The sequence below is a fragment of the Miscanthus floridulus genome, chromosome 2, assembly GCF_019320115.1.
Source record: "Miscanthus floridulus cultivar M001 chromosome 2, ASM1932011v1, whole genome shotgun sequence".
NCBI lineage: Eukaryota > Viridiplantae > Streptophyta > Magnoliopsida > Poales > Poaceae > Miscanthus > Miscanthus floridulus.
In genome coordinates, this window is record NC_089581.1 from 137,698,666 (window position 1) to 137,715,001 (window position 16,336).

Genomic DNA, 16,336 nt, shown 5'->3' on the forward strand with positions numbered 1-16,336 from the left:
CCCTCACATTCACGAACCGCGCGAAGCCCCTGCAAGCAAGCAAGCTGGCGGCCATGTCGATCTGTCCTGTCGCTAGATTACCATGAGTCGGCCACCGGTGTGGTCTTGGTAGCAGAGAGGATGACTTGGAGGCAGTGGACATGGCCATAGGATAGTAGGCCTCGTGGTGGAGGCATGTCCGCGCATCTAGCAGCCTGAGCATGCAATCCGTCCTGCCGTGCATGGCCGCCAGCATCAACGGGGTCTGCCTCTCTGACGGCAGGTGGCCCTGCTGGCTACTCTAGTAACTGGGAACGGGCACAAGGCAACAAGGCGACGATCGACAAGGGCACCATGTACGTGCGTGTTCTCATGAAAAAGATGATCGTATTTATGAAAATGCCATTGAATGATTGGAATATGTTTTTAGGAGTACATTATTAGAAACTCTTGAAGATGGCCTTATTTATTCCTCCCAAAACTTTTTTAGAAGATGAAAAACACCATGTTTTTAGAAAGAAAAAATAGGGTACTCTTGGAGATACTCTAAGACTAATGGGCCTGTGCATTATATTGTTTTTCTTTTTGCAGGGATAGGCATTATATTGTTCACTGCAGCATCTGGAAATGTTTAACATGCAGCGCCATCACACACACCCTCTCTGTTTAAAAAAACGAGATCTAACCTAGCTTTTATTTTTGAGAAACCGGATTTATATTTCACATATAAATCTTAATGTTTACATTCCAGCTCCTACAGACACCCTTGAAGGAAAGAAAAATTACAGCTTAGTGACTTAGTCCTTGCAAGGTCCTCCCGGTCGTTTTCGCCGGCGGCGGTCGGAGTAACCACACGACGCACTCCCGTCGAACCAAAAGATGGAGAGGAGACACACCGCGCTTACAACTTGAAGCCGACCTCCATCTCGGCGAACAAACATCACAAATTTTTGTTGCCACCAAGAGCAGCACACCGAACACATCGACACGCTCTATAGTCGCTGAACGCCTTGGCTCGCTAGGAGACAAGGAATCTGGCGCCTCAAGAACCGCCAGCAACCCCAGCTCACTGGACGACGACACAACCCAAAGGGGAACTAAACCACCAGAACAGGTGAGAAAGCTAATCCGATTTCTCGGCACATTGCCTTCCAAGGCTCTCGCCGGAGAAGCCAGCATCGGTGCAAATGACGACGAGACGAAGGAGGGATAAGAAGAGAACCCGACGAGATCTGGAGCAGCTAGGTCCCCAAATCCGGCGAGCTCATACCTCTACAGCTCTTCGCTGGCACCGGAGCATGCACCATCGAGACGGAGGAGCTGGAGAAGCTTATTCCATGGATGCAGTGACGCCTCCACCCAGCAAGCACCACCTGGACCTACTAATCTTCACGCCGCCGTTAACGAAACGAAGAACCCTAACCCTAAACTAGCTAACAAGGCTAAGGGTATGTACACTGGCCATCGATCCCACGGCTCGTCCTTTGTGAGATCACCGGATCCAACCATGACACCGTAGGCGACGGGCGCGTCGCATTCTTTCTGTGACTCCACACGTGAGAGGCAATGAAATTTATTGGGAGCAAACCTGGTGAGATACCGGAAATTCGCAGCCACAGGGGCTCGAACTCCGGCCGGCAAGGTCCCAACCACCGGGCCCCCACCCGAGCTACGCTTGGTTCTCGGCCAGCCCGATATTTAGCCTGTTCGGCAGGCCGTAAACAATCGTATACGATCGTGGATTATAAGCTGGAACAATATTTTTCTCTCACACCAAACCAGACAAACTAGCCAGCAATAAATAATCCACGATCCAGCCCAGCCAGCCGAACAGGCTGATTACTTGCAGTTGATTGCGAATTTGCATCTACCTAGAAAGAACTACGTCTTTTTTCATTATAAAGGGAAAATTGGCACCTAAATTCAAGCTAAGGGGAAAATTGGCACCTAAATTCAAGCTAAGAGGGCACCTGACACAGCTACTCCTCACACGGCCACACGGCCACACCCTCTCTGCTCCGCCAGGTGTGCCTGCAACGCTCCCTTCATCCACCGCAGCATCGCCACTGCTGCTCCACTGCAACGCCGCCCCTTCCATCTCTTTCCGCCACCGCAGGCGTTGGCAGCGGCCGACCGCCACACGGCACGATGGCCGCGGCGCGCAGCAGCTGCCGCTGCTGGTCCCGCGGTGCCTGCCAGCAGCAGTGCCTCCGGGAGCCAATGGCGCGTGCGGAGCCATTGCGGCGTCGGGGGCAGGGGCGGCGGCTGGGAAGGCGCCGTACAGGGGCAGCAAGGGGCAAGGGTCGCTGTGGATGGTCTTCCTCGCCACCGCGGTGGTCGTGTGCGACTTCGAGTTCGGCACCTGTGTGAGGACTATGTTTTTATAAGCATATACTTCATTTTCTTTATAAAAATCCAGAAAAAAAATAATCCTTCGGTCGTAAAGAAAATCCAGGAAGCATGCTCTTGATTCGATTCAAATATAGAGCACTGGTATGCAGGTGGGGTATTCTGCGCCGGCTCAAGCTGGAATTGTGAGAGACATTGGATTGTCCAACTCCGAGGTTGGTTGGCACTTGACATTGGAGTATATACATATACAAATTATTCTTCTAGTGCATGGGTACTAATTATCTTATCTCTTTTTGCTGCGGATCAAATTAACTTTTGTGTCAACTAATGGTAGGTGGTAGCAGGCTAGATGCAGAGCAGCAAAAAAGCATTTTATTTGATCAAAGCAGAATATGAATTAACTGTGACTGTTTCGTGAAAGTTTAGTTGGTCAAGTAGATAGCTAGATACCATGATCTAAAATGTACCCAGGCTACTGATTTCACCCTTCGATCTTGCTTTTTCTGTCTCCACATTCAATTCTTAGTTTACAAAATGTAATGTTGTACAGAAGGCCCCTGTTGATTTCGACAGGAAATCTTTTTGATTCATGTCCTTGTAGTATGGTGTCTTTGGATCTGTCTTGACAATTGGAGCAATTTGACGTCCACAAACTGGACCATTGACTTCCCCAACACAGAGGTCCTCCCTTTAGCAAAGATCACTTCGGATCATATTCCATGCAAGGTGGTGATTAGCACAAAAATTCCTAGAGCTAATCTATTCCGTTTTGAGAATTTCTGGGCAGAGCAAGATGATTTCCTAGACACAGTATATGACTCGTGGACCTCTACGCCAGCTAACAGTGATGCTGCTCGTACCATCTATTAGACGAAGGCCAACAAAGGCCATTAGGCTTTGTATATTCCTTGATAATAGATTACAGAAGAGATTACACTTATATAGGAGAGAGGGGATGGCCCAAGGGGCCAGCAGTGTGAAAGGGCCAGTATAGCAGGCGCCTGCACAGTTAGCTAGGAGATTACAGTAAAGGAGCAAATAATTCTAACACCCCCCCGCAGTTGGAACGTCGGTGGAGCGAACGTTCAGATTGGAGCGAAAATCCATGAACACAGAAGACGGAAGCCCTTTGGTGAAGACATCTGCGAACTGTGAGGTGGTGGGAACGTGAAGCACACGAACAGCACCAATAGCAACGCGTTCTCGGACGAAGTGGAGGTCGATTTCCACGTGCTTGGTGCGCTGATGCTGAATGGGGTTGGAGGAGAGGTAGACGGCGCTGACGTTGTCGCAGTAGACGAGGGAGGCAGTCTGTAAAGGGTGGTGCAGCTCCTGTAGAAGTTGCTGCAGCCAGGATGCTTCGGCAACGCCGTTGGCAGCAGCCCGATACTCAGCCTCGGCACTCGACCGAGAGACAGTGGGCTGCCGCTTGGAGGACCAGGAGATGAGACTGCCCCCGAGGAAGACCACATAGCCGGAGGTGGAGCGTCGAGTGTCAGGGCAGCCGGCCCAATCCGCATCAGTATACACAACAAGTTGTGTTGGAGTAGACCGAGGAATAATCAGACCGAAGCTGAGGGTGCCCTGAAGGTACCGAAGGATCCGCTTGGCAGCCACAAGGTGAACTTCCTGGGGATCATGCATGTGAAGGCAGATTTGCTGGACAGCATACGCAATGTCGGGTCGAGTAAATGTCAGGTACTGGAGTGCACCTGCAAGGCTGCGGTAGGCAGTGGGATCGCAACAGGAAGACCGGCATCTGTAGGAACTTTGGCACAGGTGTCGACAGGAGTGGAGCAAGGCTTGCAGTCGCTCATCCCATGGCGAGCAAGAATGTCCAGGATGTACTGACGCTGTGACAGAGTGAGGTGATCCTTGTGGCGCTGAACTGCCACACCGAGGAAATGATGAAGGGGGCCAAGGTCCTTCATGGCAAACTCGTTCTTGAGTGCTGCAATCAGGCGATGCAGGAGCTGCTCGGAGGAGGCAGTGAGGACGATGTCGTCGACATAGAGAAGCAAGTAGACTGTCTCGGTGCCACGGCGAAGTATGACGAGGGATGTATCGGACTTTGCTTCACTGAAACCCAAAGAAAGCAGGAAGGAGGCAAACCGGCTGTACCATGCCCGTGGAGCCTGTTTTAGTCTATAGAGGGATCTGTTGAGCTTGCATACATGACCAGGAAGTGCAGGATCACCAAAACCAGTGGGTTGTGAGCAGTAGACTGTTTCTGACAGGGTCCCGTGGAGGAAGGCGTTTTTCACATCAAGTTGATGAATCGGCCAATCCCGGGAGTGAGCCAAGGTGAGGACAGTCCGGACGGTAGCAGGCTTGACGACGGGGCTGAATGTCTCGTCGTAATCAACGCCGGGACGTTGGGTGAACCCGCGAAGCACCCAGCGAGCCTTATATCTGTCCAGGGAACCATCGGCATGAAACTTATGCTTGAAGATCCATTTGCCGGTGACCACATTTGCCTTGGCAGGACGGGGAACGAGATCCCAAGTGTTGTTGTCCTGTAGGGCAGCATACTCCTCTTCCATGGCCCGACGCCAGTGTGGGTCGGCGAGGGCGTCACGACAGGAGCGTGGTAGAGGTGACAGAGCCTCAGTGTGCAGCGCGAGGCGCGGTTGTCGGTAACCGGACTTCCCGCGGGTCGCCATGCCATGAGTGTTGGCGACTGGCGGGATGGGGACAGCTCCTGTTGGAAGAGGAGGGTCACCCTTGACGAAGCGCGGCGGTGAAGGAATCATGTTGGAGCGTCGAGGAGGTGGTCCAACAGGGGACGCAGGTGGCGAGCTGGGGGCGGGTGGACGCCGGGTGTAGACATGAATGACCGGTGGTTTGTTGAAGGAGGACGCCGGAGGTAGTTGTACAGGGGGTGCCACCACGGGTGCCTGTACAGAAGGACCAGTGGGCACCGGAGCAGAGGGCGCCATGGGCGCCGACGAAGTGGGCGCCTGTCCAGAGGGCGCCATGGGCGCCTGTACAGGTCGAGCTGGAGAGGAGCCCGGCGGCCGGGGCACGAAGCCCGGCGGAGGCTGCCGGAGGGCCGGTGCGCCCAAGGTGGGCACCGGCTGGGAGAGCACACGGGTGTGCAGAGGGCCAGCAGCCCACGGTGTACCTACAAGTGGAAGTAAAACTGACGACGAATCGTCGTTAGTTAGAAAATCAAGCTCGTGTGTGGGTGGCGAAGGTCGACGGAGGGAGAAAGGGAGCGTTGTCTCGTCGAAGACAACGTGGCGTGAGACGTTGACGCGGTTTGTGGCGAGGTCAAGGCACCTATACCCCTTGTGGTCAGGAGAATAGCCAAGGAAGACGCACAAGGAAGATCGTGGAGCGAGCTTGTGAGGAGTGGTGGCGGTGAGGTTGGGGTAGCAGGTGCACCCGAAAGCTCGAAGGTCATGGTAGGAGGGGAGAGTGCCATGGAGGGCAAAGAAGGGAGTGCTCATGTTCAGGGTCTTGGTTGGGAGGCGATTGATGAGGAGAGTGGCGGTGGCAAGGGCATCAGCCCAGTAAGAGGGGGGCATGGATGCTTGGAAGAGCAAGGTGCGGGTGACGTTGTTGACGGTGCGAAGCATGCGCTCGGCTTTGCCATTTTGCTGCGAGGTGTAGGGGCATGACATGCGAAGGGTGACACCTTTGGCAGAAAAGAAAGCGCGCGACGCGGAGTTGTCAAACTCACGCCCGTTGTCACACTGCACGGTCTTGATGGTGCAACCAAACTGAGTGAGCACATAGGCGAAAAAATTGGAGAGAGCATTAAAGGTGTCAGACTTTAGTTTAAGAGGGAAAGTCCAAACAAAATGCGAGCAATCATCAATAATGACTAGATAATATTTGAAACCGGATACACTGATGATTGGGGAAGTCCACAAATCACAATGTATCAAGTTGAAATTTTTAGTTGCACGAGACAAGGAATTGTTAAAAGGCAAGCGGACATGACGCCCAAGCTGGCAAGCATGGCAGAGAGTGTCATCGTCGGGCTTGCTGCAGATGATGGAGGACGACTTGGCAAGAGTCTGAAGAGTAGCCTTCTCGGGATGACCGAGCCGATAATGCCAAGTAGTGGAGGAGGGAGTGGCCACGAGAGCGCAGGAACCGGATGGTGATGTCGGGAGCTGCAAGGTGTAAAGGGGTCCCGAGCTGTCACAGCGAAGGAGGAGGTTCCTGGTACGAAGATCCTTCACAGAAACACCAAGAGGGTCAAACTCGACAGAAACAAGATTATCAGTGGTGAATTTCCGAATTGACAAGAGATTTCTAATAATGTCAGGGGCAATGAGAACATTGTTGAGGCGAAATGGGCCAGGGAGGGTTGAGTAGCCGGTGCCAACAACCGGAAGAGTGGCGCCATTTCCCACAACAATTGAAGAAGGAAAGGAGGAGGTTGGTGACATGGTGACCATACCAGGAGTTCCGGCTATGTGAGAGGAAGCACCCGAGTCGAAGACCCAATCCGAGGTGCTTGACGGCGGAGTGAGGGTGATGGTGCTGAAAGCGTTGGCGAGACCCTCAGTAGTCTAGGGCGACGGCAAGGTGGGCGCCTGCTGGGGCGCCTGGTAGTATGCCCCGGGGACCGGCGGAGGAGCGAAGTAACCCGGGGGCACCCCGGCCATGAGAGCTTGCTGGGGCGGTGGACCGCGAGAGCCGCCTGGGTTGGACCCGGTCCATGGGTTGAAGAAGGATGGCCACTGTTGGCCATTTGGTGGGCTGGCTTGAGTGCCGGCTTGGGCGCCGCCGTGGCCGCGTCCACCGCGGCGACGTCGTCCGCGGTTATTGTCGTTGCCGGACTGCTGGCCCCCAGCAGCCGGAGGATGGCGTGAAGGGGAAGGGGTGTGGCCGAGCTACTGTCCCCCAACAGGCTGTGGAGGGCGCTGAGGAGCAGGGGACGGAGCAGGCGGCTTGCTGGACGGCGCGGTGACGAGGGCCGAGGGCGGAGCTGAAGGTGACGCCATGTTGAGTTCGGCCAGCCTCAGGTCAGCACGGACGTCGGCGAAAGATGGGAAGGGCTTCTGCCGCGTGACGAGCTGCGACATGAACTGGAATCGTTCGTTGAGGCCGCGCAGCACATTCAACACCAGGGTCCGGTCCAGGACGGGTTCGCCAAGGTCAGCGAGCGCGTCCGCCATGTGCTTCATCTTGCGACAGTATTCATCCACAAATAGAGCACCCTGGCAGAGAGTGCGGAACTTGGCGTCGAGGAGCATGGCGCGTGATTCACGGTTGTTGAAGAATTGCTGCTCGAGGCCTAGCCACGCCGCCCGAGCAGTGATGCCGTCACGCTCGTGGACGACGTCGAGAAGGTCAGGGGCGATGGTGTTGAAGATCCATGAGACGACAACACAGTCCATGCGGGACCATGCCGCATCGTGGAGGTGGATGGCGTCGCTGAGGACGTGGTCCTTCAGGGCAAACCGGCCGAGGATGAGCAGGATGAAACCGCGCCATTTGGAGTAGTTTGAGGCTTGCAGATCAAGAACAATAGGAATGAGGTTCTTGATGTTCTGCACAGCGGCCGCCTGGCTATGAAGATGGGCGACAGCAGCAGTCTCCGTGGCGATGGAGTCGGCGTCGCCCTCCGAGTCGTCGTCGCGGTGATGCTCGGGGTGGAGCCGCGCGCGGAGGGCCGCGGCCTGCTGTTCCAGCAGGTCAGCCTGCTCGCGCTCCAAGTCGAGAGCGGCGGCAGCAGCGCGGACCCGCTCCTGGGCAGCGGCGGCGGACTTGAGGTGGTCCGCCTCCTCCTTGAGTTGGGCGCTGCGCGCCTGGTTGGAGTCGCGCAGGGAGGCGGCCTCAACTTCCAGAGCCTTGGCGGCGGCGAGCGCCTCGTCGCGGAGCTTGGTCGCGGTGGCGGCAGCCGAGGCGCCGGAGCCGGAATCGCCGCCGGAGGAAAGAGCAGCCATGGGTACGGGAACCGGTGGGGTACGCGCGGCGGCCGGAGGAGGGCGCGCGACGGCCGTTGGGGCGGGCGCAGCAGCCAGAGCGCGGCGGCCGGAGAGGCGCGCACGCGGGTCGGGGCTGGGCGGCGGCAGAGAGTAGCGGAAGCAGGGGATACGATTAGACTGATACCATATTAGACAAAGGCCATTAGGCTTTGTATATTCCTTGATAATAGATTACAGAAGAGATTACACTTATATAGGAGAGAGAGGGGATGGCCCAAGGGGCCAGCAGTGTGAAAGGGCCAGTATAGCAGGCGCCTGCACAGTTAGCTAGGAGATTACAGTAAAGGAGCAAATAATTCTAACACCATCTCTTCCAAATTCAAGGCCCTAAGAGCCAGACTGAAGAACTGGAGCAAGCATTTATCAAATCTAAGAATGCTCATCAGAATCTGCAACCAAGTCATTGGTTTTCTAGATGCTTTGGAGGATATAAGAGGCCTTTTTAATGCAGAAGCAAACCTACGGGCTGTTGTCAAGAAACAACTTCAAATTTGGTTGCGATACAAGAATCTCTACTGGAGGAATCGTTACACAGTCAATAGAATAAAGTTGGGCGATGAGTGTACAAAATTCTTCCATGGCATGGCTACTATTTCTTATAGAAGAAATTCCATTGCGCAGATCATGAATGACCAAGGCATTTGGATCCACGACCATGAAGGGAAGGCAGGCCTTCTCTGGAACTCCTTCAGAAATCGCATGGGTACCACGTCATCACCTACTATGTTTTTTGACCTCTCTAGCCTTGTCACGCCAGTGAACGACCTAGATTCTCTTGCTGCCCCAATTCTGCACGAGGAGGTGGATTTGGTGGTGAAGCGTATGCCGGCTGACAAGGCTCCAGGCCCTGATGGTTTTAATGGCCGTTTCCTAAAAAAGTGTTGGCAATTTATCAAAGGTGATTTTTACTCCCTTTGCTCAAAGTTCTTCTCGGGTCAGATTAATCTTGGATGCATCAACACTTCTTATATCACCCTGGTTCCTAAAAAGGATAGTCCAGAGACAGTAAATGATTTTCGCCCCATCTCCCTAATGAACATCTCGCTCAAGGTCATCACCAAGATTCTAGCTGACAGATTGCAAGCTGTCATCTTGAGAGTTGTTCATCAAAATCAATATGGTTTCATTCGCTCTCTCACGATTCAAGACTGCTTAGCATGGAGTTATGAGTACATTCACCAGTGCCATCAGTCGAAAAGAGAGATCATCATCCTAAAATTAGATTTCGAGAAAGCGTTTGATACAGTGGAACATTTAGCTATTGTGCAAGTTATGGCTCACATGGGGTTCCCACAGAGATGGTTGGATTGGGCTCAAGCCATATTTTCTTCAGGTTCATCTGCTGTCCTACTCAATGGCGTCCCAGGAAATTTTTTCAAGTGCAAGAGAGGGGTCCGTCAAGGCGATCCTTTGTCGCCCCTCCTCTTTGTTATAGCGGCTAAACTTCTGCAGATTTTAATCAATCGGGCTGCTGCTATGAATTTGCTCAGAGTTCCAATTCCACAACCAACTGGGGATTTTCCAATAGTTCAGTACGCTGATGATACGCTGATGATGTTGCAAGCCGATGCTAGCCAGCTGATCTTTCTTAAGGCTTTCACAGCTTTTCGGAGTCAACCGGGCTTAAAGTTAACTACAGTAAATCACATGTACTCCATCAACGTCAATGAGGAGAAGATGACCCATCTGGCAAACACATTGGGCTGTGATATTGGTTCTATGCCATTCACGTATTTGGGTTTGCCCATGGGCACGACCAAGCCACACATTGAGGACTTCACCCCGATGATGGACAGAATAGAGAGGAGGCTCTCTGTGTGCTCCACATGGCTTTCTTACTCGGGTCGCTTGGAAATGGTTAACTCGGCTATAACCCCCATCACCACATATGCTATGTGTACCATCAAGCTACCAAAAGGGGTCATTGACAACATCGACAGAGCACGAAAGCAATGCCTTTGGAGAGGTAATGATGCCCAAAAGAAAGGGGGGAATTTAGTTGCATGGGAAGTTGTTATGCAGCCCAAGGAGAAAGGGGGACTGGGAGTTCTTAACCTCAGATTGCAAAATGATGCGCTATTACTCAAACATCACTTCAAATTCTATAACAAAGTTGACACCCCATGGGTGCACCTTGTGTGGAGCAAATATTATACCACCAAAGTACCCCATGCATCTAGGGAATTTGGCTCCTTCTGGTGGAAGGATGTTCTTCGTCTCAGCATCATCTTCCGAGGCATTGCCAAGTGTGAGATTGGGGATGGTTCGACAGTCTGTTTCTGGGATGATATGTGGTCTGATGCCGTTCTATCCCAAGAGTTTCCAAGGTTAGCATCCTTTGCAAGTAATGAGAATGCCTCAGTGCTGGAGGTCATTCAAGCAACAGACCTGGATGAACTTTTCTTCCTCCCACTCTCGCAGCAAGCTTTTGAGGAATATGAAGTCCTGCAACTGCAACTACAGAACCTGCCATACGATGCTGATGCCAAGGATTGCTGGCTGCCCACCTGGGGCAATGTGTATACTTCACGGCGTTTCTACTCTAATGTCTTCAGTACCATGGAAGCACATCCAATCTTCAAAGCCATCTGGAAATCTAGATGCACTCCGCGTGTGAAATTCTTTGCGTGGCTTGTCCTGGTGGACCGTTTGAATACCAAGTCTATGCTCCAGAGACGACATCTGAACATACAGGATGATAACATCTGTGTCATGTGCAACCGTGGTGAAGAGGAGACCATTGATCACTTATTCTTCGACTGCCCCTTCGCGAAGGAATGTTGGGCAATCATCCATTTTGACTGGAATGACACGCTGCAACTTTCAGATAGATTGGTACAGGCAGGACAGGTTCACAATGTTCCTTTCTTCACGGAGGCAGCCCTGATAGCAGCATGGGAGTTGTGGAAGATGCGCAATGACAAGGTTTTTCAGAGGCGTGATCCAACTACATCGACCTGGTTGGCAAACTTTAAAAATCAATGTTTCTTGCAGTCTGTTAGTTTCAAGGATGACCTGCGGTCATCCTTTTGTGTTTGGCTGGATGCTTTTAGTTAATCCCTGTTTGTAAGTACGTTCTACCTTTTAGTAAATACAAAATCTATCACTGTGGGGAACTCCCCCACAGTCTTTTGCGGTAAAAAAAATGATTGGTGCTGTGACTAGCTGCCGTCTGGCAGACATTCTTGGACACAGGCCCCGTTCGCTTCGCAGAAAAAACAAGCCGAAACACTGTTCCGGCTGATTTGTTGTGAGAGAAAAACACTGTTCTGGCTGAAAAAACAAGCTAAAAAAGACGGATTATAAGAGAAGCGAACACGGCAAAAATGGTTGAGTAATTCAACTGCAGCAATTGATAAATAAAATGGTTACCCTTATTCATCTTCACGACATTTCTTCCATTTGCATTTTTCACAGACCATGCGATTTGCAGCAGTTGTAGGCATTTTTGGCTGGCTTACTGTATATTTTGCCAAGGTATGCTCCTCCGTCAGCTATTTTCTTGCTTCATCTGCCGACTGCCATTTTGTAGCTGTAATACTGGCCTTCCTCTAATGACATGAAAGATGCTATGGTGCTCTATGCTGGAAGAGTTTTGCTGGGATATTGTACTGGAGTTCTTTCCTATGTGGTGAACATCTATAGTTCTCAATATGTACCTAAAATCTTCATTCTTATGTTTCTAAACCTTTTGTTTAAGCAATGGAAACATGTCCCAGCCTCAAACATTCTTAAAAAAGTTTTATTTATCAACATCACACTCTATGCACTAACAACTCCTGGGGTTATAATAACACAGGTGCTTGTGTTTATATCTGAAATAGCACCAAAGGGTATCCGAGGAGGCCTTGCAACCTCAAACCAGGTCAGAGAAATTGGAGCTGAAGTGCCTCTTATTATTTTTGTGTAGTGAATCTTAATAATTAATATGGGCTCTTTTGAATATGCAGTTATTCATCTGTTCAGGGTGTTCAGCTGCTTACATTATTGGAGCACTTGTTTCATGGCGCTCTTTGGTTCTAGTAGGTAATCACTAATATATTTACATGTATGTTGATAAATCAAGCATCAAGAGAAACTAATGTAGCATTTCATGCAGGATTAGTACCTTGTGCTGTCCTACTTGTGGGGCTTTTCTTCATTCCAGAGTCTCCAAGGTGGCTGGTGAGATGGTAACTGACTCTGCATGTAACATGGTTGTGTTGTGAAGTATTTTTTTAATAATTTCATATATTGTTAGAGGAAAATAACACCATTTTCTGTTGCTCTTCATTTTTCATATATTGTTAGAGGAAATATTTTTTCCATTTGATTTGTTGTTATAGGAAAATAATTTCATATATTGTTGTGACGGATGATTATTCTAAACCGTTTTGTTTCATAGGATATATGAATTACACATTCTGCACTCCTTGATTTTACCTTACAACAACAACATTATGTTACATTCATGACTTATTTCTCATTTCCACACATGGTTATCTATATCAAGATAATAGTGATGAAAATATGAAATATAACCTCTTTTGTGCACAGAAAACCTTGACTAAAATTATAACTTCTAATTTTACACTTCCTTCTAAAACTCAGTTTGATAATATGACAGGCCAACATAGGGAAGAGAGAGAATTCCATGCTTCATTACAGGAGTTTAGGGGGGAAGACTCTGACATTTCTGAAGAGGCTACTGAGATCAAAGTTATTTATTCCGAACATAACTTCCATTTATCAAACAATGTAGATCATAAGATATTCAAACTAAACATTCTATCCAGGATTATATAGAATCAATTCGCTGATTGCCTAAGACCAGGATTCAAGATTTATTTCAGAGCAAAAATATGTATGCAGTCACGGTAAGAATTTTATCCACTTAATTTATTTTCTTATACCTTATTGTTTTCTTGTAAGATAACAAAAATTCAGAAATTAATGGTGCCAGTCCGCCAGTTATTGTTTTCTGAAGAAGTACGAAAGAAGTTCAGAACTAATTCTGTAACTTTGATATTCAGGTGGGTGTTGGCTTGATGATTTTTCAGCAACTGGGAGGAATAAATGCTTAGGTTTCTATACAAGCTATATATTTTCCTCTGCGGGTACCCAAGCTAGATAATTTTTGTCCTCTTAAAAAACGAGGTATCTACAGCTCTTTCTAAAAACTTCAGGGTTTTCTGGAAAACTTGGGACCACCTTGATTGGCATTATTCAGGTTCAGGTTTAGCCATTTTTTTCAATAAAAGCTACTTGTCATAGGATTTTTCTATAATTGTTTTTTTTTTCAGATTCCAATCACATTCTTTGGGGCCCTTCTGATGGATAGGAGTGGAAGAAGAGCCCTTCTTTTGGTATGAACACTCTAAATCTGAGTTGATGTACAGAAAAGAAAAGCAGTGTTCTATGTGTCTTTGGTTTTCAGGTCTCTTCATCTGGAACATTTCTTGGCTGCTTTCTTACTGGACTATCATTCTATTTTAAGGTAACATGAGCATTTTAGCGCGTGAATTTACAGTATAGTTTAATGTCTGAGCTTAACAATCAAATGGTATTAATATTTATGAAAAAATATGATTAAATACTGAACTTTTAAAACATGATCTAGTTTGGCTCTGCCTATTGTTTCATTCGACTGAATTGATTTTGATTCCTTTTGTCAATTTTAGTTATCTGAGAGTACTAGTGTCTGCTCGCAAACTATAAAGTAGCTGCAGTTGTGAATGTTGGACATTTCGAATCGCTGAAGCCCTGTCAATAAAGGAGGAATTCCTAGGAAGTGGTTTCCTCGGGGATTAGTAAACTTTTTTCCGAAATCCAACTGGAGCCTCAGATTTTATGCATCTTATATCTGATGATGATGAGATAAATGGTACAAGTACACTCTAACATGTGTGGGGTTCCACTGAATAACCAGATGGAAGTCTGGAAACATCAACAAAATGGAACTGACCGAATCAACATAACCAGATGATTCAAAAATCTGAAGTATATAGTTTTTTTTGTTGAATTCTATGGCATATCAATGTATCTCTGTCTGAAAGTAATGTATTAAAATGAGTATTTACTGATCCTCATTTTTGTTTTTCTCACTGTTCCATGATTTTACAGGCACAGGGACTGTGCACAAAGCTGGTTCCTACTTTGGCTCTTTGTGGCATACTGGTATAGAAATTGCAATAATTGAAATTCCTACAATCGTGTAATTTTAAATGTAAATGTGTTTACATGTGCCATGACTATAAGCTAAATTTGTTATTAGTCTCTTGAAAGCTGATTGAGATCAACCCAATACATTTTGAAATGGATGCTTTCTGACAATGACACCACTGAACTTTTGGAGATTTTATTACATTGTAATCCTGCTTCCTAAAACAGGTATACTATGCGGCGTACTCAGTTGGAATGGGCCCAGTTCCTTGGGTTATCATGTCCGAGGTAAGAAAGTATCCTGTGAAGTTACTTCAATAATGATCATTTGTTTAGGGGTCTGTAAAAGGGGGCTCATGATATCTCCTGACTTACTGTCACAGATATTCTCGATCGACATGAAAGCAATAGCCGGAGGGTTCGTAACCCTGGCCAGTTGGATCAGTTCCTTTGCGATTTCATACTCATTCAACTTCCTCATGATTGAAACCCCGCAGGTAAAGTTCTTTACCATTGTTAGAATTGGAGAGTGAGGCGAGAAATAGGACAGTTATTGGCTGTGCAAGGGCCAGTTTACTAATAACAGATGTTTCGAAAGGAAACATTTTTAGTATAGCTGATAATTTAGCCTTAGAAGTATCTGATTCGAAGCTATCTGCTTCTGTATGCAGGTACATTCTTTCTGTTCTCTGCAGCGAGCTTGGTCACTGTGCTGTTCGTGGCAAAGTACCAGAAACTAAAGGAAGAACACTAGAAGAGATCCAAACGTTGCTCAAAGCCACACGAGTTGGTCCTATGACCGGGTTTTTTGGCACCATGGGTGCCTGTACATAAAACTCTATTTCCTTCTTAATTGAGCGGCAGAGCTCCTGCCTTTACTTTAAAAAAAAAACATGAGTGGCTAGCATTCGCTCAGTAGCTAAAAATCCATTCAAAAAATTGCTGTAAATATTCACCTCTTGTAAATTCATGTACACGGCAGATGAATGATATTGCCTCTTGTAAAATTTCTCCTGTATTTCACTCTCTTTGATATGCTGTTTAGGACATAGATATGGTCTGCAACATATGCTCATCTTGGACTATTTCATTTTCTCTAAGTCCCAGGGACGAACCTCTAGTCCAGAGATTGTTCCAGGTACGAGTTTTTTTTCACAAAAATACTTAGCTCTCAGTTCCTTTGCTGTGAAAAGTTCAACCAGCTTGTTGAAAACCTTCTCGGTTGTGCCATGCCAGACCCACACGAGGTCACATCTGGTCAGGCCTAGGCACGGCTCATGTTCCACCTCTACTCATATGTTCTAGAAATGAAGGGTGAAAGGGCCTCTTGCTGAGTTGAGTTGGTTAGTTGCTGATTGTGGAGGAGTTTTAGGATTTTCTCGTCCATGTCGAGATGGACAGAGGAGCATTTTTTTTTCACCATGAATGATGAGCATTATCCTTCTCCAAAACATCGCCATACATTCTGCTAATCCTGTTTTTTTTTTTCAGTAAAACATAGAAACAACTATCTAAATGAAAGAGCACAAAAACAAAGATAATTTCTTTTTTTCTTAGCAATCTCCTGAATCCTGATCGCGTCCAAGCTCCACCCGTTGAAATCTCTGGAGCCAATACGATTCGACTCCGTCTCCAAATCTCACTCTGCAAGTTTTGTCCATATATATCGTGTGGCCGTGCAGGTTTCGATTTGAAATTTTCGTCATATAGATAGATATATTCGATTCGACTAGACAATAGATAGATATATTCGATTCGACTAGACAACGACCTACCGTCGAGCAGGAATCCAGGAAGGTGATGACTGGTGAGGAGATGGCATCGGACGGGAGCTGCCGGACGACCTGACCGCCGACATCCTGCGCCGCCTCCCGCCGCGCAGCCTGGCCGTCTCCCGGTGCGTCTGCCGTGGGTGA

The 16,336-nt window shown here is 48.4% G+C and overlaps 1 protein-coding gene across 1 annotated transcript; it reads left to right on the forward strand.

Annotated features, from left to right (window-relative positions):
- The first annotated feature begins 1,966 nt into the window (after window positions 1-1,966).
- On the forward strand, window positions 1,967-14,681 carry LOC136530864 (sugar transporter ERD6-like 7). Its single transcript, XM_066523576.1, has 12 exons — window positions 1,967-2,343; window positions 2,481-2,543; window positions 11,697-11,756; window positions 12,079-12,144; window positions 12,230-12,305; window positions 12,379-12,443; window positions 12,886-12,977; window positions 13,055-13,135; window positions 13,292-13,488; window positions 13,562-13,755; window positions 14,382-14,435; window positions 14,649-14,681. The coding sequence occupies exons 1-8, from the start codon at window positions 2,128-2,130 to the stop codon at window positions 13,062-13,064; spliced, it is 648 nt and encodes a 215-aa protein (XP_066379673.1). The 5' UTR covers window positions 1,967-2,127; the 3' UTR covers window positions 13,065-13,135; window positions 13,292-13,488; window positions 13,562-13,755; window positions 14,382-14,435; window positions 14,649-14,681.
- The last annotated feature ends 1,655 nt before the right edge of the window (window positions 14,682-16,336 follow it).

What these genes read in the sequence shown, in the direction of transcription:
- LOC136530864 (XM_066523576.1), top strand. Translation starts at nt 2,128, where the DNA reads ATGGCCGCGGCGCGCAGCAGCTGCCGCTGCTGGTCCCGCGGTGCCTGC. An exon ending in CGACTTCGAGTTCGGCACCT is followed by an intron (nt 2,344 to 2,480) that starts GTGTGAGGACTA and finishes ACTGGTATGCAG; the next exon opens with GTGGGGTATTCTGCGCCGGC. An exon ending in TTGGATTGTCCAACTCCGAG is followed by an intron (nt 2,544 to 11,696) that starts GTTGGTTGGCAC and finishes CATTTTTCACAG; the next exon opens with ACCATGCGATTTGCAGCAGT.